The following is a 21,727-nucleotide window of genomic DNA, read 5'->3' on the forward strand; positions in this document are numbered from 1 at the left end:
TTGTGTTAAGATTCAGCAAAGGATATTGGAGAACCAGATAAAGTGTTTTGGATAGGAGTCAAGACTGATCTGGTTGTCTAGTCTTAAAAGCAGCTGGAACATTCCAGCTTACTAATTAGTTTATCAAAAGAGGCATGTATATTTTTCTTGATGATGAAAACAGTGTATTGTATTTTTATCTAAAGAAACACTTCATACTGACACATGAAAATATAAGAAAGTAACATAAGTGAAATAAAAACTGATAGATTTGATTTTAAAAACCCAACATTTTATTTGTAATTTCAATGTTCTCATTGCCAGAAAGTATGTACCACTGTCATGTTACATTAAATCCAGACCAACATTCTATGCAAAATCTTTCTGACATATTGTACTCAGGAATCGAACCCAGGTCTTTGGTGTGCTTATAAAGGCTATCACACAGCATTGTAATTCGTTTGCAGTTATTTGTATATATTTGTAAACATAGTTTATATTGTAATGAAGTTCCTACTTTCTTTGGTGTTTGTAGGTTTCACACTAAAATCCTTTTGCCAGATTTCTACATTAACTTATTGTTCAATGTTTAAATTGACAAGTGAGGGACAGTGAGCAAGTTTTACGCAGCACTCAGCAATATTCCAGCTACATGTCTTCAGTCTGTAAATAATCAGGTTTAGACCAGACAATCCAGTGTTTAACAGCATGAGCATTGATCTATGCAACTGAAATGCAATGACATTTGTCAACCAAGTCCGCGAGTCTGACCATGGTTACTCGCCTAGTTTTTTATGTTAGTTACGACAAACATGGGTAACACCATAAAGAACAAATGAACAGATGAATTTGTAGATAACCATATTGATATACCTGATTTTTCTCAAACTTGTTTGTATGATTTGAATCTTTCATATGTCTTTCTCCGGAGTCTCCATTCTCACCGTAGAGGTTGACGTAGACGTTGGCGTCAGTGCCAGCACCAAACACATCTCCCGTAAAGATTTTCACTGTATACTCAAGCTCTGTCAAACATATGAATGTATCTGTAAGAATATATATGCAAGGGAACCCCAACACGAAGTAACAATGTAACATACATTTTCAGTGAGTGAGTGAGTTAAGTTTTATGCCACTTTTATGACACCAAAAATTGGGCTTCACACATTGTACCGATGGGGGAATCAAACTTTGGTCTTCAGCATGATGAGCGAATGCTTTAATACTTGAACAATTCCAACAGTGGAGTTTATTAGAGCTGCGTTGGTCACAAACCTTTCAGAGTCCCTTTCAACCTGTTCCCCCTCTCGTCAGTGGGGATCAGCTCTCTCACAATCTGGTTGTCGTCCTCCCCCTTGGCAAACCACCGATCCACTAAGAACCAGTAATCCTCCGTCTCCTCTCCTTCATACAGGTCCTCGTCTGCCTCGTCCACCCGCTCCAGACTGGATCTGTGTGTCCTCCTTTTGCGGCGTTTTGGTGTTGATGGCGGGCTGTAGCTGGAGGAATCAGACTCATCATACTCTCGGGTGTATGTGCGACGCTCCAGATCAGACGGTCTTCGTCTCTTCTTTGTACCAGACAAAGGTTTTCTTTGAATCAGCATCTAGAAGGAAAGAATTGTGAACAGGTCTAATCATTAAAATTGTGATCAATCAGGGGTGGATGCAGGATTTTACAGAAGGGGTGTCTGGGTGCTCATAATTCATGAAATCCAAAGGTAAGGAGGACATGATCCTCAGGGAATTTTTTTTTCGATGAAGAGATGTGCGCACCTCCACCCACACTGAATGACTGAAATATTTATTGATTGTTTTATATTTCATATCAAAACATCTTTTTCACTTTCAACATAATTGAAGTTTGAGTAAGGTAGGTTCAACATCAATTTTCCATGTATATCAGAGTCACTTTCATGTGAGGGAAAGGCACAAAGTGATCCAGGTCTTGGATGCTTAACATTTTGGTAATAATCACTGGCATGCTGCCATCAACCTTAGAAGCTTAATCAAACTAGGATTCAAACCCAACACTGACCTTCTCCATGTGCCATCCAGCAAATCGACCAGCACCATCATGTCCAATCCGAACTTTCTGAAGTCGGCCGATGTCTGCTGCCTCCACTTTGAATTTATCCATCTCTCCCTGTTCAAAGTTGTCCGTCTTGTTGCGGAGTTGGATCTCTTCCGTCTTCTTGCCCTTCTCCCCATACATCTGCAGGAAGACATTGGCATCGGTCCCTGCCCCACGCTTGTTACTGGTCCATATTGTTACCTCATAAGGGATTGCTGAAAACAAGAAGATGACTTCCTGAATCAAGTCCCTAAAGACTTGAACTGATATGATTAACTGATCCGTATCCCACCATGGTGGTCTTGATTATACTGGTATGGAGTTCTCTGCAGTGAACACTCTAAAGAAGACTGGATGGTCAGACTTTGGAACTGTTTATATCACGAATTACACTCTAAAGTCGACTGGATTGTATGGCCAGGCTTTGGAGTTGTTTACATCATGAAATACAATCTAAAGTGGATTGGATGGGTAATCTCTGGAACTGTTTACTTCACAAAATACACTCTAAATTTGATTGGATGACCAGGCTTTTGAACTGTTTACATCATGATATAGCTTCTAAAGTGGACTAAATGGCCAGGGGTTGGAGCTGATAACATCATGCAACAGGCTCTAAAGGGTCTGAATGGTTTTGGTATCATGGGAAGGTCCTCATTTACATCTTATCACAATTCCAGTTACAATTTGTTTTCACCCATAGTTTTTGCTCATCAGAATCCTTTCCTTGACTGGCATTATAGAAGTTGAGTAGAAGAGGGATGAAGTGATGCTTGAAAACAACATTACAATCAATGCCGAAATTTAGCCAAAACAGAATACTGGTAAAGAAGTTGCATATCCATAAAAACAGTCCTCATCCTTTGTCAGAATCCCATGACAAGGTATGTGGTATTGCATGATGTACCAGTTTCAGTGACTGGCATAACGTGCAAAATGTGGTAAGTAAGTGAGTGAGTGAGTGAGTGAGTGAGTGAGATCCGTGACGTTTTTTGATGGTGCTTATGGGCCTGGGGAGAGCAGTAGATAAGGTGGGTGAGTGAGTTTAGTTTTCCACCATTTTTAGCAATATTCCAGTAATATCACAGCAGGGAACACCAAAAACGGGCTTCACATAATGTACCCATGTGGGCAATTAAAACACAGTATTTGGGACAGGCTAACACTTTAACCACTATGCTACCTTACTGCTCTTGTTTGCTTACTGACTTGCAGTTGGAGGTAAGGTACAAGTGACAGATATCATGTTTCTTTAAATGAAACCTACAGTTACACATTTCCATCACATTTCTGTCTTGCATTATATTTTGTGATAATCAATGGGCTGGGTAGCCTGGTTAATGCATACCTCATAAAAAAGAACCTTTCAAAAATATTTACTTTGTTAGGGACACCTTTAATAACACGTGGGAACAATGTGTGAAGCCCTTTTCTGGGTGCCCCATCGTGATAATGTTGGAATATTGCTAAAAGTGATGAAAAAGCCCAAACACACTCGCTCACTTCAAAACATGTCTACAAAAAGATGAATCTACTTGAATACTGTGAGGAAGTCTTTGACCCGAGCGTGACCTACTCTTCTCCCGCTGCTCCGTGGATGACGGGTCCATATCTATCTCCAGCTGACCATCTTCTTCATCCTTTGCCAGCCATCGGTGGGCAGCAAAGTAGTAATGCTCGCCGCGGGAGGGGATGTCGATGGACACGTTGTCCAGGAACCAACCAGCACCAGGCTTTGAACCATCATGTCCGATTCGAATACTCTTGATCTTTGAAGGTGGAGTTAAAGAAAATTATTTAGACCTCTGTTTTAGGGAATGTAGATTTTTCAGTTGCTAACTTTAGTAAAAAGGGTGTTGTTGCACAAAATAATCTCAGCGCTAAGACTGTCATAAGTCCATGTTCAGAAATTTCATCTACAGTCACCCTAGACTGCTTTCTGAAAAGGCATCCTATTCCTAGGAACAAAACTACCCTTTCAATACAATTCTGAAAAAAAAATCTCATCAATTCCATAAATCAAATTTTATAACATAATAAATTAATTCTTTACAAAAATTCATCTCCCCAATTTCTCATTTCAAAATGGCTCTTCCTTATATCTGATTTTCCCCCTAAGCACCTGCAAGTGGAAATATTCATATCTTACTACCCAATCTGTAATTCATGGATAAATCAACCAAAATATTATTTCTGTGGAATTGTTAGTAGATTTTCATACCTTTCCAATGTCGGAAGCATCTTTGATGAATTTGTCTGTTCTGTTCCTCTCAAACTTGTTGCTTGACGACTCGGATGACTTCAGTTGCATGTTGCCTGTGTCACCCTTGCTGCCGAATATCTTCAGGTAGACATTGGCATCGGTGCCAGCATTCCGTACGTCGCCAGTTTTCACATTTATCACATATCTGGTTGCTGTGGAGATAACAAATATTTTGTGTTTCAGAAGAGGGGCATGTGATGACACTTGATGTCAAAGTTTATACTGACACAGAAACATTGAATTATTGATAATTAGTTACCTGTGTTATGTATTTGTATATCTGGATTCTAAGAAGGCTGAAGAAATATTTTTTTCTTATTATTTCCCCCAACTCTCAAAGATGGTCCATATACTCAGCACATATCCAGTGCATAAACAAGACATTTGTCTCTCACCGTGTGACATGTTTAAGGACTGTACTTATATTATGCATCAGCCAGAATAAAATGGTGTATATAATGTCCCTGTAGCAGTAGATCCTGTATATTTATTTTTGCTTGTTTGCTTTTTATCACCACACTCAGCAACATTTAAGCAGTGCGATGTCAGTCGGTAAATATTCGAGTCAGGAGCAGACAATACAGTGACCGACATCATGCGTAATCACATTAATCTAAACAATTAGGATATGAGGTCGACATGTGCCAACCAAGACAGTGAAGATAACCACCCAATCCCAAGTTCTAATCCAGATGTTCACACTGTTTAGCAGTATATCCATTTACAGCGTGTTACGACCCAGACCAGACTATGCCAGACCAATTTTATTTCTCGTTTTATGGATCTGCCTGCCACACTTTTTCAAGAATATGAAAAAAAAAAAAAAAGTGAAGTTTCCCTGCTCAAAAAATAAGATCCCATTGTTTTTATTGGCCAAAAATGTACACTCAAAAGAAAATCCTTATTTAGATTGTTCTTTTGCCCCATGCAGATCATGTAGATATGTAAATTATAATTAGTGATAATATATACATGTACCTGGATACTATTTCTTTTGTGTGATGTACCACTAGTTATAATCATATTTACTTGTCCGTTATGAAAATACCAACATTTAGGCACTCATGGTGTAAACATAGCATGACATAAGCACTCATAATATCCTCTAAAGCTGTTTGGAGTAAATGAAAGGGCAGGAAACTCTTCTACTGAATGTACTTACTGCTAAGCATCTGTGAACCACTAGCTGTGATGTCCCGTTCAATGTGACCATCATCCTCATCTTCTGCCAACCACCTCAAAGGTAATCATGGTCCAAGTAAGAGAGGATTTCAAAACTATTTTCATGCAACACCTTCAATAATTCATCTTCTAACATCTCCCTTTGTTACAGAAACAAATATTCCTTTCATATAGAAATTACATTTGTTTGTGGCTTTTGATATAAGTATCCTTGCAACTGGAAGAGCAATCTTACTTAACACAAGTGCCGATTTTCACAGTGCATGGGTGGTGGGTAGCCCAGTGGTTAAAGTGTTTGCTCATCACACTAAACACCAGGGTTCGATTCCCCACATGGGTAAAATGTTTGGAGCCCATTTCTCATATCCCCCACCACAATATTACTGGAATATTGCTAAAAGTAGTGTAAAACCATTCCCACTCACTCAAAGTGCATCTTTTTTTCATTTAGATTAATCTCAACGGACAGAATTAATGTGTTACCATTAACAGAGTATTTAAATGAAGTAACTTAATAAAAATGACAATATTTAGTCACATTCTAACAAAATGACTGTGATAATACTTTCTGGAATTCATGAAAGTGAGTCCCAAATATGCTGTCATCATTTTGTAGCCAAAACAGTAAATGTTTTATCATTTCTTGAATTCTAGTTTTTACCTATTGCACTCAAAAGTGGTGTCATATTTTGTCGAACCGATCTGTTTGACAATAATTTTGTCGAGGAACCAGCCGCTTCCTGGGCCTGTCCCATCGTGACCCACACGGATCTTGTGTAACTTCTTCAAGGTCACAGCCTCGATTTCAAATGTATCAACCTATAACAGACAGGTCAAGTGTGAAACACAGCTCAGACATACTGATGATATTGATAATACATGTCTATGCAAATGATCCCTGTGAAAAAAAAGGAGAGCCACAACCATTACCATGACAACCTTGACAAAAAATATTTAACAGGTTGGTATCACAATCTTTAGAAGACATACCGAGGGTAACATAAACCAAACTGGTGAAAAAATTTCCATGTATTATATGACCAACAGTTTAATATACATATTATGCATGCATGAAAAAAAAACTTTAAAACACAGTCAAAACTCAATCTGTTTTACATTAAAAACAGATCACTGGGATCACAAAACACTGAATGGACAGAGCTTTGTCAAATTGTATAAAAACAAGCAATTGCTAAACTACACCAATATAAGTCACGCAATATTCACTTCTAACATGCCGTTAAAACATGCAACACAGTTGGTTACAACAGCGTTGTGGTATAGCCCTACAGGGCAGTGGGGTAGCCTAGTGGCTAAAGCGTCAGCTTGTCACATCAGAGGGATGTGTTTGATTCCCTATGTTTGAAGCACATTTCTGGTGTATTGCTGAAACATTGCTAAAAGTGGCGTAAACTGTGCTCACTCACTACAAGTTATATAAATGTGGTTTGGGAGCAGCATATCACCCTGGGTGACCCCAGTAAGAACTGTCTGGATCCACCATAGCTACTACGTCAACAAATAAACAAGGATACCAATAATAACTCACATGCTCTCTAATACACCATTCAAATCAAAGAATAATTAATATTACATATTATTATACTTATTTGGTCAGATAAGTTTACTAAATTCTTAGCTAAATTGTTTGAAAATCACATTGTCAAATGTCTTCAATTGATAAAAATAGAGGATATTTCATTTACATTGTGTTTTGGGGGGTTATGGGGAATGCATAAAAATACTCCAACGGTGTTTATAATAGCTTTTGATAACAACGACCAATATTGTTGGTTTAAGCAGCTTGTGTGATGAGTCAAAACTAAGTGATGATGTGATGAATGGTTTGCATGATTTGTGTCAACACAACACGTGACAAAACCACTCTACCACCTAAATAAGGAAGTTTCTGTGTTTAAAACTGAATGATGTGAATATATATAAGAGAAAAATGAAATATCTGAATACAAATATAGGATGAAAAATCAAACCAATCTAATGAATGTGATACCTACATTGATGAAATATAACATTGAAGACTTGACATATTTCGAATGAAATCCAGTTTGAGATGTTGAAAATTTTATAATCTGACACTAACCAATGCTGAGAGGACACTTAACGTGCATGAATTTGTCTTCTTGTTTTGTTCATATACTGAATAACTGAATGTTGTTTTATGGTACAGTTGGCAATGTTCCAGTCCATATTGAATCCAGCCTGGACCAGATAACCCCATGACTGACAGCACATCATTGGTGTTTCTGTACAAGGTCATCCACATCTAAGCAACTACTCATCAGCTCCTTTGATACACAGAGGTAGATCCTAGACACAGAAAAGGTGGGGATACACATAATGGCCAAGTCATGTGTCATCTACCTGGGGTCTTAGCGAACATTTTGGGTTTAATAAAAAAGGGATGCAGCCCCCTGCATCTCATCTGGAGAAGCATAGAACTCTCTTCCTCTTTCTTCAGTCAGAGGAGCAGTGGGGTAGCCTAGTGGTTATAGGGTTTACTCGTCATGCAGAAGACCCACATGGGTACAATATGTGATGCCCCCCACCATGATGGTGATGGAATATTGCTAAAAGCGGGGAAAAACCAATTTTGCTCACTCACTCTGCTGTCAGAATCACAAACAGCCTGGTCCCAGTGAACAACACAGCCTCACAAGTATGGTATAGGTGTTGGAGATAAATCGCCTTTAAAAATCACTTTGTACAAAATAATACTAAGAGCTCTAGGTGTTCCTGTTGAGGAATGGAGTTGTGATCATCTAAGCAAAATGATTGCTTTGTGCAATGTTAGTTCATGTTGGCAAATGGAAGTTATAAGAGAAGAACGTTTGATGCCAAAGTGGGCAAGATAACTGCAGCAATCACAAACTGAGCACTGGCCTGACAAACCATCTCCAGGCAAGACCCTTGGCAAGGTACTGGCCTGGTCATCAGAGTAGGGCCACTTTGTCAACCAACAACAATTCACTGTGTAAAGCTGCCTTCCCCTGCCATTCACAAACCCAGTGGGTTCAGAATCTGGGCCTATATTTTTTCAGCTCTCTTAGCGCTAAGTGGCAAACATTAACTTATGATGCCTAAGCGCTAAGAAAACTTAAAAAATATAGGACATGGGGCCAATTTCACAAAGCGATTATAGCACTCCAACTGTCGTAAGTGTATGTTAAAGCATGGGAATTATGACCACCTTAGCTTTGTGATATGGGGGCAACATCCAGATCTTACTTATGTTGTGGGCTTTGTCAGCGTCATATACCCAGTTGTGGGATTCAGAGTGTTAAGCTCAGTTCCCACCCATCCTAGGTATCCAGGTTACCTTAGAAATACTTAACAAAGATGCATTAAACCAAATTCATACATTCGTACCATTGTCCAAACATGGTTGAAATAATCATTATCACTCAGTGTGATATAGTAATCTTCTTATTATCTGGCAGTGAGTTAAAATAGTTTACAGTGCAATAGTTGTCTTCCATTGCTTGTATCCCCATTGCAACAACTCAAACCACAAGGAAAAGATACAGGGGACCAGCTGAGGTGGACTAGACAAGTAAACTAAACAACATACAATACCAGTACACACACATCTATAAACAGAACCATGGACACCTCCCCTCCTTATCCATTGCATATCTTCATTCTGTTGTGCAATACATTCTGGACCCATAAGGCTTCGTTTTGTGAGGTGACTGACACAATACTAAATACATCTGTACAAATATTCCTGTTCCTCCATAAAACAGGCAGAAATAATGAACAAAATTGTTACTTTTATCGTTATTCTAATTACAAAATTATAAATTGATTTACAGTCCTTTGAGCTAAAAAAAGAATCGTGTAAATAATAATTGATAAAATATCACATCTGGTGTTACTTTTCTACGATACTGAATGTAGATGCATGCTGGGATTGTATTCAGAAGATGGCTTTTGATTGGTAGTTGACTTCAAGATCATAAGTGAGTGAAACCCTATGTGAGGTTAGTTATAAGAGGGATGGAACTGGTGACATCACCACCAGAATGATGTTGGGATTGTATTAAGAAGCTGTTTTTTGAATGATTGCTGACTTTACATTTGTGTGAAATCCTTTCCTAGGTTAGTTATGAGGGGGATGTAATGAGTGATGTCACCACCAGAAATACACGAAGGAGGCAAGTGGGTCCAGAATGTTCATCATAACAGAATGGGGACTGAGGATGCAAGACACCATGGGAAACAAGAATATCAACATAAACATCAACAAGAACATCAACAAAAACATCAACAAGAACATCAACAAAAACACCAACATGAACATCAACAATTAACATCAACAACACCAGACACCAACAACCAGACATGCACCAGCCAAAGAACACATCAGGGACACTTGCACCAAGGAATCTTAGTTTGAGGACTGTCATAAGTAATGAAATAACACACAGTGACATTGCATCCAGTATAATTGCTTTCTGACATGATAAAGATCTCTGTATTACAGCAGAGACCATATAATACACTATTATATGGTCTCTGATTACAGGAATGTCTTGAGACCCTACCAAATACCAGGTAAATGATTAAACTAAACTATATTTACTAATCATAGTAACAGGAAAGAGATTTTAATTTAATGGGTTGTACTGGAAATATTTGTCTCAGGGTTTGTTTGATGAAACTTGTCAAACTGTGAGACAAAGTACTGCAAATTACTGACAGTTTTGAGACTTGTAAAAGCCTTGTGCTTATACTACTTGGTGGAAGCATTCCCATGTGTGTCTAACTAGATAAATAACAATTGAACCGGCTGTTAAAGCTGAGACATCAACATACTGGCAGCAGGAACTCGCTGACTTAGTTCAATTTCAGTTATTATGGTAACCTATTTTATAAGAAATAAGCATTTCAATTTGTTTTCCCTTTATATATTTTTGTAATATTTAAATATAGATCTATTTCAAAATACTTCACAACATTTATATCTTAAAATATTTTCCATCTGTACTACATCTTTTTTGTGCCATGAATTCCATTTTGAATTTTTGTAATTTGGCAGTTATTCTTGCAGTTTTCAAGGAGCACAACTATGCACTGTTCACAGTGCAATCACAGACTACAAATCACAGACAGGCTTCCATGGTGATTCATTTCACTGTCCTGTGATAATGAAGTCAAATTTATAGCTAATGTGATACTGGCAAACATCTATTGTCAAACTGTTTGCATAATACTCAGAAATGCCTTATACCAAAGTTCTCATATTTTTCAGCGAACATTTCAGCCATAAGTTGGCAGATTAATAAAGTTTACTTTAAATGTAACTTATTTCTTTTACTGGAGTTTAACAGATGCTATTCACTGCCACCATGACAACATTGATGTCACATGACTGAAGGTGGGGGAGGGGAGATAACTCTTACCTGACCAGGGGAAAACTAGACAGAAAAGAACATTCAGTGCAGAAATATATGGATATAGAAAGAGACATGTCAATTCCTTATTCATTTAACTTCGTATATAAGCTAGTAATAGTAAAATATTTATCAAAAGAGTTTAAATTTAAATGTGAGAAAAGAAAGGGACAGGATCTTTTTTAAATTAAATAAATTACTTACATAATATTTTTTTGTAGCAACATGTATGAAATACGAGTGACAAACACTGCTTTTAACACAGTCAAATGTAATATTTCAAAACAAACTATTAACAGATACAGATCATCAAAACATATCAATGTGCTACAGGAATGAAAGCTAGGTTCTTGAAAATATATACAATCAGAGAGTGCAATGAAATTCAGAAGCAGGTAAGAATAAATATTTCTAAGATGTTAAATTAATTCAAACTGAAATGAAGGTTAAGCAGGAGTTCTTCAAATAAACATAACCAATGAAATCAGCTGCAGAGACAAGGTGCATCCTCTGGATTCAGGGGAATATTTCCTTCACATAGTTCTGATTAATACCATGAATCCCGTACATATTTACTGAGAGAAGGCTACAGTGCATCACTAATAATTGATGAAAGGTCAGTTGTTTTGACCTGTGCTACCACATACGTATTATTATTCAATCCATGAACACATTCTTGAACAACATGTGACAAGATCTTATTACTCATGTCCACAACAACTGTCTACCAATTCCAGAATGCGAATCAGGGTGTTGATTCGTGAAACATTTGTAGCCCTAAGGATTCTTAACTTTTATCATAGAATGTGTTAAGAATTGGCTTAAGAAGTTTGTACTGCTACAAACGTTTCAAGAATAGCTAGCCTGAACCAAAGAGAAATTAAATGCCTTGAATGAAGATATTAGTCAAACACCAAACAATCTCAGAGAGCACCCCACAGTAAATTAAATATAAAACATAAATCCAGATCAAACTTTTCATTTTGGATAAGTCGAGCTGGGGAGTAATTGCCATGTTAACCATACCTTGCCCTTCTCGAATTTGTTGATGTTGTTCTTGGACTTCCTTAGATGCCGATTGCCAGTGTCACCCATTTCACCGAAGATATTAACATAGACGTTGGCATCAGTGCCAGCATATTGTCGCTTTCCAGTGTGAACCTCCACACAATAGTTTGTCACTGAAAAGAAAATGAGAAGAGAGTAACAGCATGTTACTCATGCTCTCAACCACATGTTTTCCTCATATTGATCATGTCAGTGGTCATTCAAGCAATACTGGTGAGATGAGAAAATATTCAAGTTGGGACCAGACAATGTCACATGATTGCATGACATGAACAACTGATGACTCAACATTGCATTTTCTCTGGGACTATTCTTCTGAGGATGTAACTTGTGTGAAACCCAATAATCCTGGCTAGATGTTCATTTCAGACAAAGGATCACAATCAAAGATATAATCTCTGATTTGGACCTAAGACTTGTGACACAACCAGGGGAGGCAACTCTGCACACATGACTTACAAGATGCTGGCTTCTTGATGAGTGGCCCCTCAGCAGGCATCTCCCGAACCGTCTCTCCTTGGTCCTCATCAGTGGCCAGCCACTTGTCACACATGAAGATGTACCGATCCTTCGTCACCATGTTCTCCATCTCAATCTGCAAACAGATGCAACCCAGTGTCAAAATGTGTTGGTCACGTCCTGAGTTTTAGTGAAAAGTGTATTGATTCACTACTGCATCAGATAATGTGTTCACATTTTGAATTCTTGACTGCAGCTCATTATGGAAAGACTGCTTATGGTCACATTTTGAATGGGCATGACATGTGGAGCCCATTTCTGGTGTCCCCTGCCACCATATCACTGTAATTTTACTAAAAGCAGCAAAAACCCAACTCACTCACTCATATCTTGAAACATACAAAATATAACGCCAGTACCCTATTGTATCTTTACTTATGGTCATATTTTGTAAGTCTGAATTTCTAACTGCTATGGTCCCGAATTTACTGACGATTATGAAACAACAACATTGCATATGATAATGCATTTGTATTTTGAAATTTTGAATTCTTAACTGCAATGTCTAGGAGAAGTGGGGGAGGATGATGGATAAACTATTAGTACCAAACAAACAACTTACAGCCAGACAGACAGAGAGTCTCCTCACCTTGTTCAGATGCCATCCAGAGAAGGCTCCCTTGTTGTCGTGCCAGACACGAAGCTTGTAGGGTTTGCCGATATCAGTCATGTCCAGTTTGAAGCGGTCCATCTTGCCCTGTTCGAATGTGTCACCCTTGTTTTCCAAAAGGTGGTCATCCGTCTTTCCCTTGTCCCCATACATCGTCACATACACATTTGCATCCGTCCCTGCATTCTGTATGTCCGATGTGTGAACCCATACGAACCACGTCATCTCTGGAAGGGGCAGGTGTCATGACTACTTGTGTCATCATTATTGCTTGTTCAAAGAATGTTCATAATCACTGACTGATCACTATGCAACTATTGCCAGGGAAGATACAAAATTATTCAAGACTCACTTGATGACTTATTACCATGGCAACTGCTCAGAGGAAATGACAATAATATTGAAGACTTACTCTTGCAAGACCCAATGATTACCATGGCAACTGCTTAGAGAAGACCAAGTTAATATTCAAGACTCGCTCTTCTAAAACATCATGACTGATTACTATGGCAACCACTTAAAGAAGACAAAGATAATATTCAACACTCTTCAAAAACCTAATGACTGATTACCATGCCAACTGCTTAAAGAAGACCAAGATAATATTCAAGACTTATTCTTGCAAAACCCACTCATTGATTCTCTATGGCAATTTATTCCAAGCAAAGACCATGATAATGTATACTCCTTTTGACTCAAAAGCGGCCTGATGTATTGTAATCTTGACTCAAAGATTAGTAAACAAATAATACTCAATGAAACACTCATCATAATCAAAACACTCAGACAAACAATGAGTTTTTTTTTCAGAATTTATATCCTAAAAATTATGAACTTGTTTAACAAACTATCATTGAAATATTGATACATTTCACTATTTGTTACGAGGGAGGAGTGAAGAGAAAGGTGTACGAGAAAGGACGGAGACAGCACTGCAATCAATGAATGAATCAATAACTTTGTTGGCACTTGTGAAAATGCTTTTCGAACCACTGGCTGTCACTTTTTCTGCACTCCCCCTCGTAACAAACAGTAAACTGTGTCAATATATTAATGATCGTTTATTAGTTTGTTCCAAAGAAGACCAACATGGATAGACTTACTCTTCTCCCTCTTCTTTCTGCGGGACACCTGCTCATAGAGCGTCCTCTGGATGACCTCTTCATGTTCGTCACTAGCAAGCCACTTGCCGCAGTAGAAGAACTGTTCAATGCCGGCACTGGCACAGTACACAGACACACTATCAAGGTACCATCCAGGTGCAGCGCCGCTGTTGTCATGGCCCACGATGATGTGGTCAAGAGGACTCAACATCTTTGCCACACCAATGTTGAAAATGTCAGTCTTGTTCCTGTCAAAGTTTCCATTATCGAGCCATATCTTTCCACTAGTCTCTTTTCCCTTTTCACCAAACAGCTCCATGTACACGCGAGCATCAGTTCCGGCATTGGGTTTGTCTCCCGTTGTCACGGTGATGATGTATGGGATTCCTGTAGTGAAAATTTTCAATTATAAACAGAAAACACAAAATCATTATAAACTCTATAGCATTGGACACTAAATCAATAAAAAGTTGATACAAAACAACAAACTAATATGAATGAATTATTACACATCAATACTTCATCCTGTGGCCTTTTGTCCACAGAATAATATACATAAAATCATGAACATTCATTACAATACATCTTCGTATTTGTTAATGTAATTTCTATTTAACATCACTAAATATTAATTCATTAATAAATCATGAAATTAAGACATCAGCTTTGACATCAGAAGTATTGAGACTTGGATGATACTGTTCCACAACAATACTGCTGACATAATGCTGTAATCTAGAAAGTCATTTACTATACATCAAAAGTTTAGACAATCTTAAAGCACTCAATATATGTTACATATATGTATATATGGTTACATCTCAGACTGATATCTCCACTAACTTGGGGGAATCAAATGCAAACTTTGTGCAAATATATTGCACACAAATCATGCATCAAAGTGCTGAAAAGCATGTACAAATATGGTTCATGTGAACAGCTGCATTTTGGTGTAAAGCTTTGATAAGAATTCACCAATTTTCACTGAGTTGCATCATTTATTGACTTTATTGAAATAATCATTTTACAACATTTTAAATTTGTTTTACAATACAGTACCTTTAAACAGCATGGAATATTTGCACTATCTAGTTTGGAATAAGTTGACAGAGGTAAGTGGCTTCATTTACACTAGTGAGTCTAAACATTTGATATGTAGTATATAAACAAAAATAGTATGAAATTGTATTGTATACAACTACAGCATGTAAATCCTTGACTTCAAAGATTTTCATTCAAAACTTACAATACATTACAGTGTGTAGGACCACACATCATAATTTTGGACCATGGTATTACCAAATTACAAAAAAAAATGTCCTCTTGCTCAAAAACTTGAAATGTGACTTAAACAACTGTTTTGCATAGTATCTTGCAACTTTAAGCCGTAACAACAGAGGTCCCAGCTAGAACTACACTAACATGTTACCATGGTGACACCAGTGAAATCATGTCACCATAGCAACAATTCTTTCATGCAACATCTGAATGATACCCTCTAAACATGCAAGATTATTGTAAAATTATTGTAAGATTATTGTAAGATTATTGTAAGTGGGTGACGGAGGACTCATGTCAGTCTGAGCAATATGGCTTCAATACATTAGTTAAGTGAGTGAGTGAGTGAGTGAGTGAGTGAGTGAGTGAGTAATTGAGTAGTGTTTTATGCTTCTTTGAAAAGTAGTCAAGTTAAATCATTGCAAGTCAAACTGATATGGGACGAAACCTAAAAGATCCAAAAGTCAAGCTGGTGTCAGATGATTATCACTTTTGTGTAGTCCACTGACCTAAGTATGGTTTTGATGAAATGGGACTGCCTCCATGGCATAGTGGTTCGAGTGTTCGTCTACGAAGCATAAGGTTGCAGGTTTGATCCCCGGCCGTGTCATACCGAGAGATGTTAAGATATGGTCCTTGTTCGTTCCTGCCTAGCTCTCAGTGTTAATGAGTACAGAGGGGATTGGTTGGTTAGGAGTCAGCATATTATGTGTCTGAGTGGTATCTCAGTGAGCTAGCACTATAAAACCAGCTTAAGTTTGGGCTAGTACAAGCAACCACAAATACACACACAGAGATATTCTGAACTACGGTATTAAACCCCAATTCACCTCATCTTCTACAAACTAAGAAGCCTATACTGGATGACTCCAGAGGGTTAATATGGTTTCATGCCGCTTTAGCACTATTCCCCCAATATCACAGGGGGGGACATCAGAAGTAGGCTTCATATATCATACCCATGTGTGGATTCAAACCCAGTTTTCAGCAAGATGAGCGAACACTTTAACCATTAAGCTACCCGACTTCCTGAGACAAGTCCTAAACCAAACAAACCTCTCTGTACCGAGGTGGGGATTAAACCTGTGCCATCAGCGTCTTGAGTAAGATTGAGTGAGAATGTATACATTCATCTACTGTGCCTCTGAGGCAGTTTCTGTGGTGATGGTCTATGTCAGGTGAATCCTTGTGACCTAGTTTAGTACAGGCATATCAGTTTCAACATTGAACAACGAAAGAAGTAAGACAGAAGGAAAGGTAGTATTAATAAAAGTGATCATATGTTTACGACGTATGAGTAAGAAGGCTTTATTCTGGTTTTATCATCAACATTCCAGCCATATAACACTTTAACCAGATGAGGAATCGAAATAGATCTCTGGTGTTAAGAGTTAACACTTAAACTATTGGGCTTCCCTATGGCTCTTGAATAAATCTTGAACATGAGAGACTATATGCAGGCCCCCCTAAGTAATTGAAGGAATTACAGCAAATTTGAAGGAATTGCATCTCAAATGCAAACAAACGCAGCCCACTCAGTGTGGCGTTAAGTGCCAACCAACTCACAAGCCACTGTTTTCCTTCCAAAATATCGATGTAATACATGAGAATCTGAGTTGACAACAATGGAATGCAACTTTGAATAGAATTTACACAGCCAATTTGTTTTCTGAGGTAATTGGAATGTTCTGAATTCATACAGGCCCCCCTAAGTAATTGAAGGAATTACAGCAAATTTGAAGGAATTGCATCTCAAATGTAAAGAAACGCAGCCCACTCAAGAAACAATTGCAGCGATATCGGTAGTTTAGCGGCAATAACAGAAACACATTGGCCCTATCGGAAGCAATGTCGGTAATACTGGAACACAATATTCCAGCTACATGGCAGCAGTCTGTAAATAATTGCACCTTGACCCAAAAATCCAATGATCAACATCATGAGCGTTGATATAAACAATTGGGATACCATGGCCAGTGAAGTCCGCGAGTCTCAACCAAGTGAGGAATCAAAACAGAACCAGCTGAATCACACATAAAATCCTATAAAAATTTCTTAAATTTTCAGCATTACTTATAGTTGAGAGAAGCAAATCAAAGTTTAAAAAATCAAGGAAATATTCAGTCAGGATATTTTAATTCCTTTTTCAATCAGTAAATATTTTAATAATTGCCTTTAGATGACTGCTTTTGTCAAAACAAAAGTAATATTTTTTTAATAAGCAATGAATTTTATATAAAGTGAATGTGTTTAGCTTTCACTGCTCAGGGCAATATTCCAGCAATATGACAATGAATGACACCAGAAAGGGCTTCACATACCAATGTAACAATAGAACACAGGTCTTAACACGACAGGCAAACACTATAACCACTTCCTCATTACCCCAGAGTGAAAAATGTTCACTCGGGTCCCTGAGTTAGAGATCATGGGTTGGGATATCCTCAATGTTTGTTTATGTTCCCTAAGTCCAAAGAAGGGAACAATGTATTTACCTACCGAGCACCTCAATTTAATTTTGAACCGTTTGAAGCATAGGTATCGGATCATCATAACACTTCAGCCAACCTGTATGAATCAAACCTGATGATTCAAATCTTGTATCTTGCTGTCTTTTCCTGTTGGTATTTTCTTACTAAAGTCACTGCAATGTCATTCTCCTTCTTAATATTCACAGGGACTACATTTGAATGTTTTGTCAAAATTTATTGATTGGAAAGCGAGTCAAATGTTTTCATAGCCATTGCTAGATGTTGTGGATGAAACAATAAATACAGATTTAGAGTTATCTCCCTTCCACCTATTTCCATTAGCAAAACATCTGTAATTTCCGTGCATCATGAGTCATTTAATGTTATTCAAGAAAAAAATAATCAACCATGAAGTACCGAAAGAGTTGCTATTGGCAGCAAGGTGTATTGTAATACACCTCGCTTGTACAAGGGGTACAGTCTGAAAATAATAGAAGAGTGCTCTGCCAATCTGGCAGTGATATTTCTGTGTGAGGTAAAATAACTATGTGTATCTACAGTGAGAGGGTGTTATGCTGGGTGTAAAATGCTACAGTGATCTGCTTTGACCTTGAACAGGTAATCCAAAGGTCAGTAACATGAGCATTGATGCAAATATCCTGGTTATGACAATATACATGCAGCATTCTGGATTCCGATCACTTATGCACAAATATTCATGTATCTAAGTTATCTATCATATACACATGCATACCTCCAATATGTCTGGGAACATGCTTAATTGATTAACAACATATGCCATGCATAGACTTGTCTAAATGACAATATTTAATTCAAATCAGACAAATATGCATGATAAACAATTTAGACTGATTTTAAATATTCAAAAGATAAACAATAGGTCTTTGCATTATTGTTTGACATATTTGTCTGAATTTTTTAATAAGTTAAAGAAGTGATATACTTATTTCATCCTCATCTGTGAAATATTTACATTTATTACAATCTTGCTTAGAATATAAAGTTTATAATACAATTAATATTTTTTGTACTCGCTTACTGCAATAATTATTATCATTAAGCAGAGCTTGTGACCACACACACTGCTCAGCAGTGGTTGGACGAACTAGGCAAGCAAACATGCACACCACAAATTTTCTACAAAAAGCTTCACACATGGACTGTTGATAAATTTGACTTGACCCAATGAAAACATTCAAATGTCAGTAACATTGTAACATGTTATGAAAATTAGTTCATTCATTAGCGAGAATCTCATGTCCTCCCTAGGAAAGGGAAGTAACTCATCATGAATGTCAAGTTTCCACCCTTATAGAACTAAATGGCTGGAACAATGAAGTGATCTTTAAGCCCAATCAAATGTAACAATTGGTTTCTATATGACACAGTGACTACAAATTGTGATCACTGGATATTCAGAACTTATTCAATCAGCAACTGGGCATTGACAGATATTTTCCAATTTTTCATTTTAAATGAAGTTTAATAATCTGATGCACTCTGTGATGCAATTAGGCATCTTGAATGAATTACAATCACATAGGCTCAATGGGTGCCATAATGTTTGAAGTCAATGCAAGTGACATGAGAGGTGGATTCTGATTGGTCAGTAGTGAGGACATAATTCATCATCCTGACTGTAACATTTTGATCACAAAATTCCAGCCAATTTCGACAAAGGTAGAGACTAGACTTTTACAGAGTTAACTCCCTTGCCTCAAGAAGATGATAATCAGACGTCTGCTACAGATACTTGACATGCATTACAACTGATCAAAGGATTTAAACATGAAGAGTCTGGTTCTCAGGCAGTGTTTTGGTAATTAAAACTGTATACAGAATTCTATTTCTGTTTGAGGCCACACCAGTAGAGTCTCAAAATGCAGCAGTTTAACCCATTCTGTGTAGTGAGGGCACAATCAGGACCATAGAGTTTCGGTTGAAGCACTGTGGGTCAGTTTCATAGAGGAATACGTGATGCAGTTAGATGTTTACCCAGGAGCACTTGGTACAGATTTGAAAAACCTAGAAAAATGGTCATGAGATTCTAACTCATGATTAAGGCATTTTTTATCAGGACTTGCGGATGCAAATCCATTCACCTAAATGTTTACGTATCTTGGCTACTGACTAATTTTATTTCAAGAAAAACAATTTAGCTTCAGTGTAAACAGTACCTGTTAAAATTTCAAAATAATGTCTAGAATGTCTATAATGCAAGAACTCTGCACAGATTTTCCAATTCAAATTATTTTAATGCTTGCTGCTTTCTGCTGTACTACTTTCTTGTGAGGGGAACATGAACTAAAAGAACTCATGAAGAATACATACTGAACAGCCAAAAGCAAAATGTTGAATTTTTCATGTTCTCACATTTTCAAAATATATTAAAGTTTTCATGTTCTATACATTTCCAAAACAAATTATCAAAGTTTTCATGTTCTATACATTTTCAAAACAAATTATCAAAGTTTTCATGTTCTATACATTTTCAAAATACATTAAAGTTTTCATGTTCTATACATTTCCAAAACAAATTATCAAAGTTTTCATGTTCTATACATTTTCAAAATATATTAAAGTTTTCATGTTCGATACATGTCCGAAACAAATTATCAAAGTTTTCATGTTCTATACATTTTCAAAATATATTTAAGTTTTCATGTTCTATACATTTCCAAAGTGACAGAGGCCACCTGACAACATCAGCTAATACTCCTGCCTGAGAACCCATTTAATTTTTGTTCAACATAGCATGAACATGAATACATCAGATAATTACCTGTATCTGAAAGCATGAGAGGAAGAAACACACGATTATTAATGGTCATAAATCAAAAGGTTAGGGCACACTAGAACATGAGTCAGGATGATCATCACAATTAATGACAATTAAACAATGCCCATTAAAGGACAAATATAAATATGTTTTTTCAATTCTTAATAATTTTTCATTAAATATTAGAACATTATCAATTTAGTTTTTCAACTATACATTTTCATTCCAAATAATCAGTATCCTGTCACATAAAGGAATTTGTTGGAAAAATACTGATGACAAAAAAATATAAATTTCAAAATTAATCTCAGTTCGAATGAAACATCAAACATCCTGGCTTGTGTTAAAAATAAATGTAAGAAATAGCTATGCATATAAAAACAGAATGTAAAAGCTTATGTCTAATTTATTGTTTTCTTCTGAATTTGCTAAAAGCAAAGGTTTTTACTCTGGAGGAATTAAAACAAAATATGATTGTAAAATTTAACATGGAATATGAAACTGCTTTTTGAAACTGATAAAAATACAATACAGGCAAAATTCACACTTGCTGATGCATCCTTGTTTATCATTGTATTACAAACTCAAATTATCACAATATTACATCTTGGACCCACTGGCTACCTTAGCTTTGTCATGAATTGACGTAATTTTAAGCAAGTGAGTGAGGAGTTTTGTTCCACAGCGCTTTTAACGACTTCCCTCTTTGACTTAATACTTATGAAAACATAAAAATAATATACAGTAGTCTCATGATTTGATTAATGGATTGAGCATTCAACTGTTGTGAGTGAGTGAGTGAGTAAGTGAGTGAGTTTAATTTTATGCCACTTTTAGCAATATTCCTGCAACATCATGGTGGTGGACACCAGAAATGGGCTTCAAACATTATACCCATGTGAGAAATCAAACCCGGATCTTTGGTGTGATCAGTGAATCCCTTGACCACTAGGCTACCCAACTGTCC

At 37.0% G+C, this 21,727-nt stretch overlaps 1 protein-coding gene across 1 annotated transcript in view; it reads right to left on the reverse strand.

The window, feature by feature from the left end:
- LOC137261899 (lipoxygenase homology domain-containing protein 1-like) overlaps positions 1-21,727 on the reverse strand; it is a 101,940-nt gene that overhangs the window by 18,008 nt on the left and 62,205 nt on the right. The window contains exons 13-25 of the mRNA XM_067799705.1: positions 20,764-20,769; positions 14,212-14,598; positions 13,088-13,335; positions 12,439-12,574; positions 11,938-12,092; positions 10,921-10,935; positions 6,159-6,316; positions 5,478-5,551; positions 4,274-4,467; positions 3,629-3,821; positions 2,017-2,267; positions 1,255-1,585; positions 853-1,004 (exon numbers count right to left, since the gene is read on the reverse strand). Coding sequence (XP_067655806.1) covers positions 853-1,004; positions 1,255-1,585; positions 2,017-2,267; positions 3,629-3,821; positions 4,274-4,467; positions 5,478-5,551; positions 6,159-6,316; positions 10,921-10,935; positions 11,938-12,092; positions 12,439-12,574; positions 13,088-13,335; positions 14,212-14,598; positions 20,764-20,769 — 2,300 coding nt within the window. The remainder of the gene's footprint in view (positions 1-852; positions 1,005-1,254; positions 1,586-2,016; positions 2,268-3,628; positions 3,822-4,273; positions 4,468-5,477; positions 5,552-6,158; positions 6,317-10,920; positions 10,936-11,937; positions 12,093-12,438; positions 12,575-13,087; positions 13,336-14,211; positions 14,599-20,763; positions 20,770-21,727) is intronic.

The sequence above is a fragment of the Haliotis asinina genome, chromosome 14 (genome assembly GCF_037392515.1).
Source record: "Haliotis asinina isolate JCU_RB_2024 chromosome 14, JCU_Hal_asi_v2, whole genome shotgun sequence".
NCBI classification, from domain to species: domain Eukaryota; kingdom Metazoa; phylum Mollusca; class Gastropoda; order Lepetellida; family Haliotidae; genus Haliotis; species Haliotis asinina.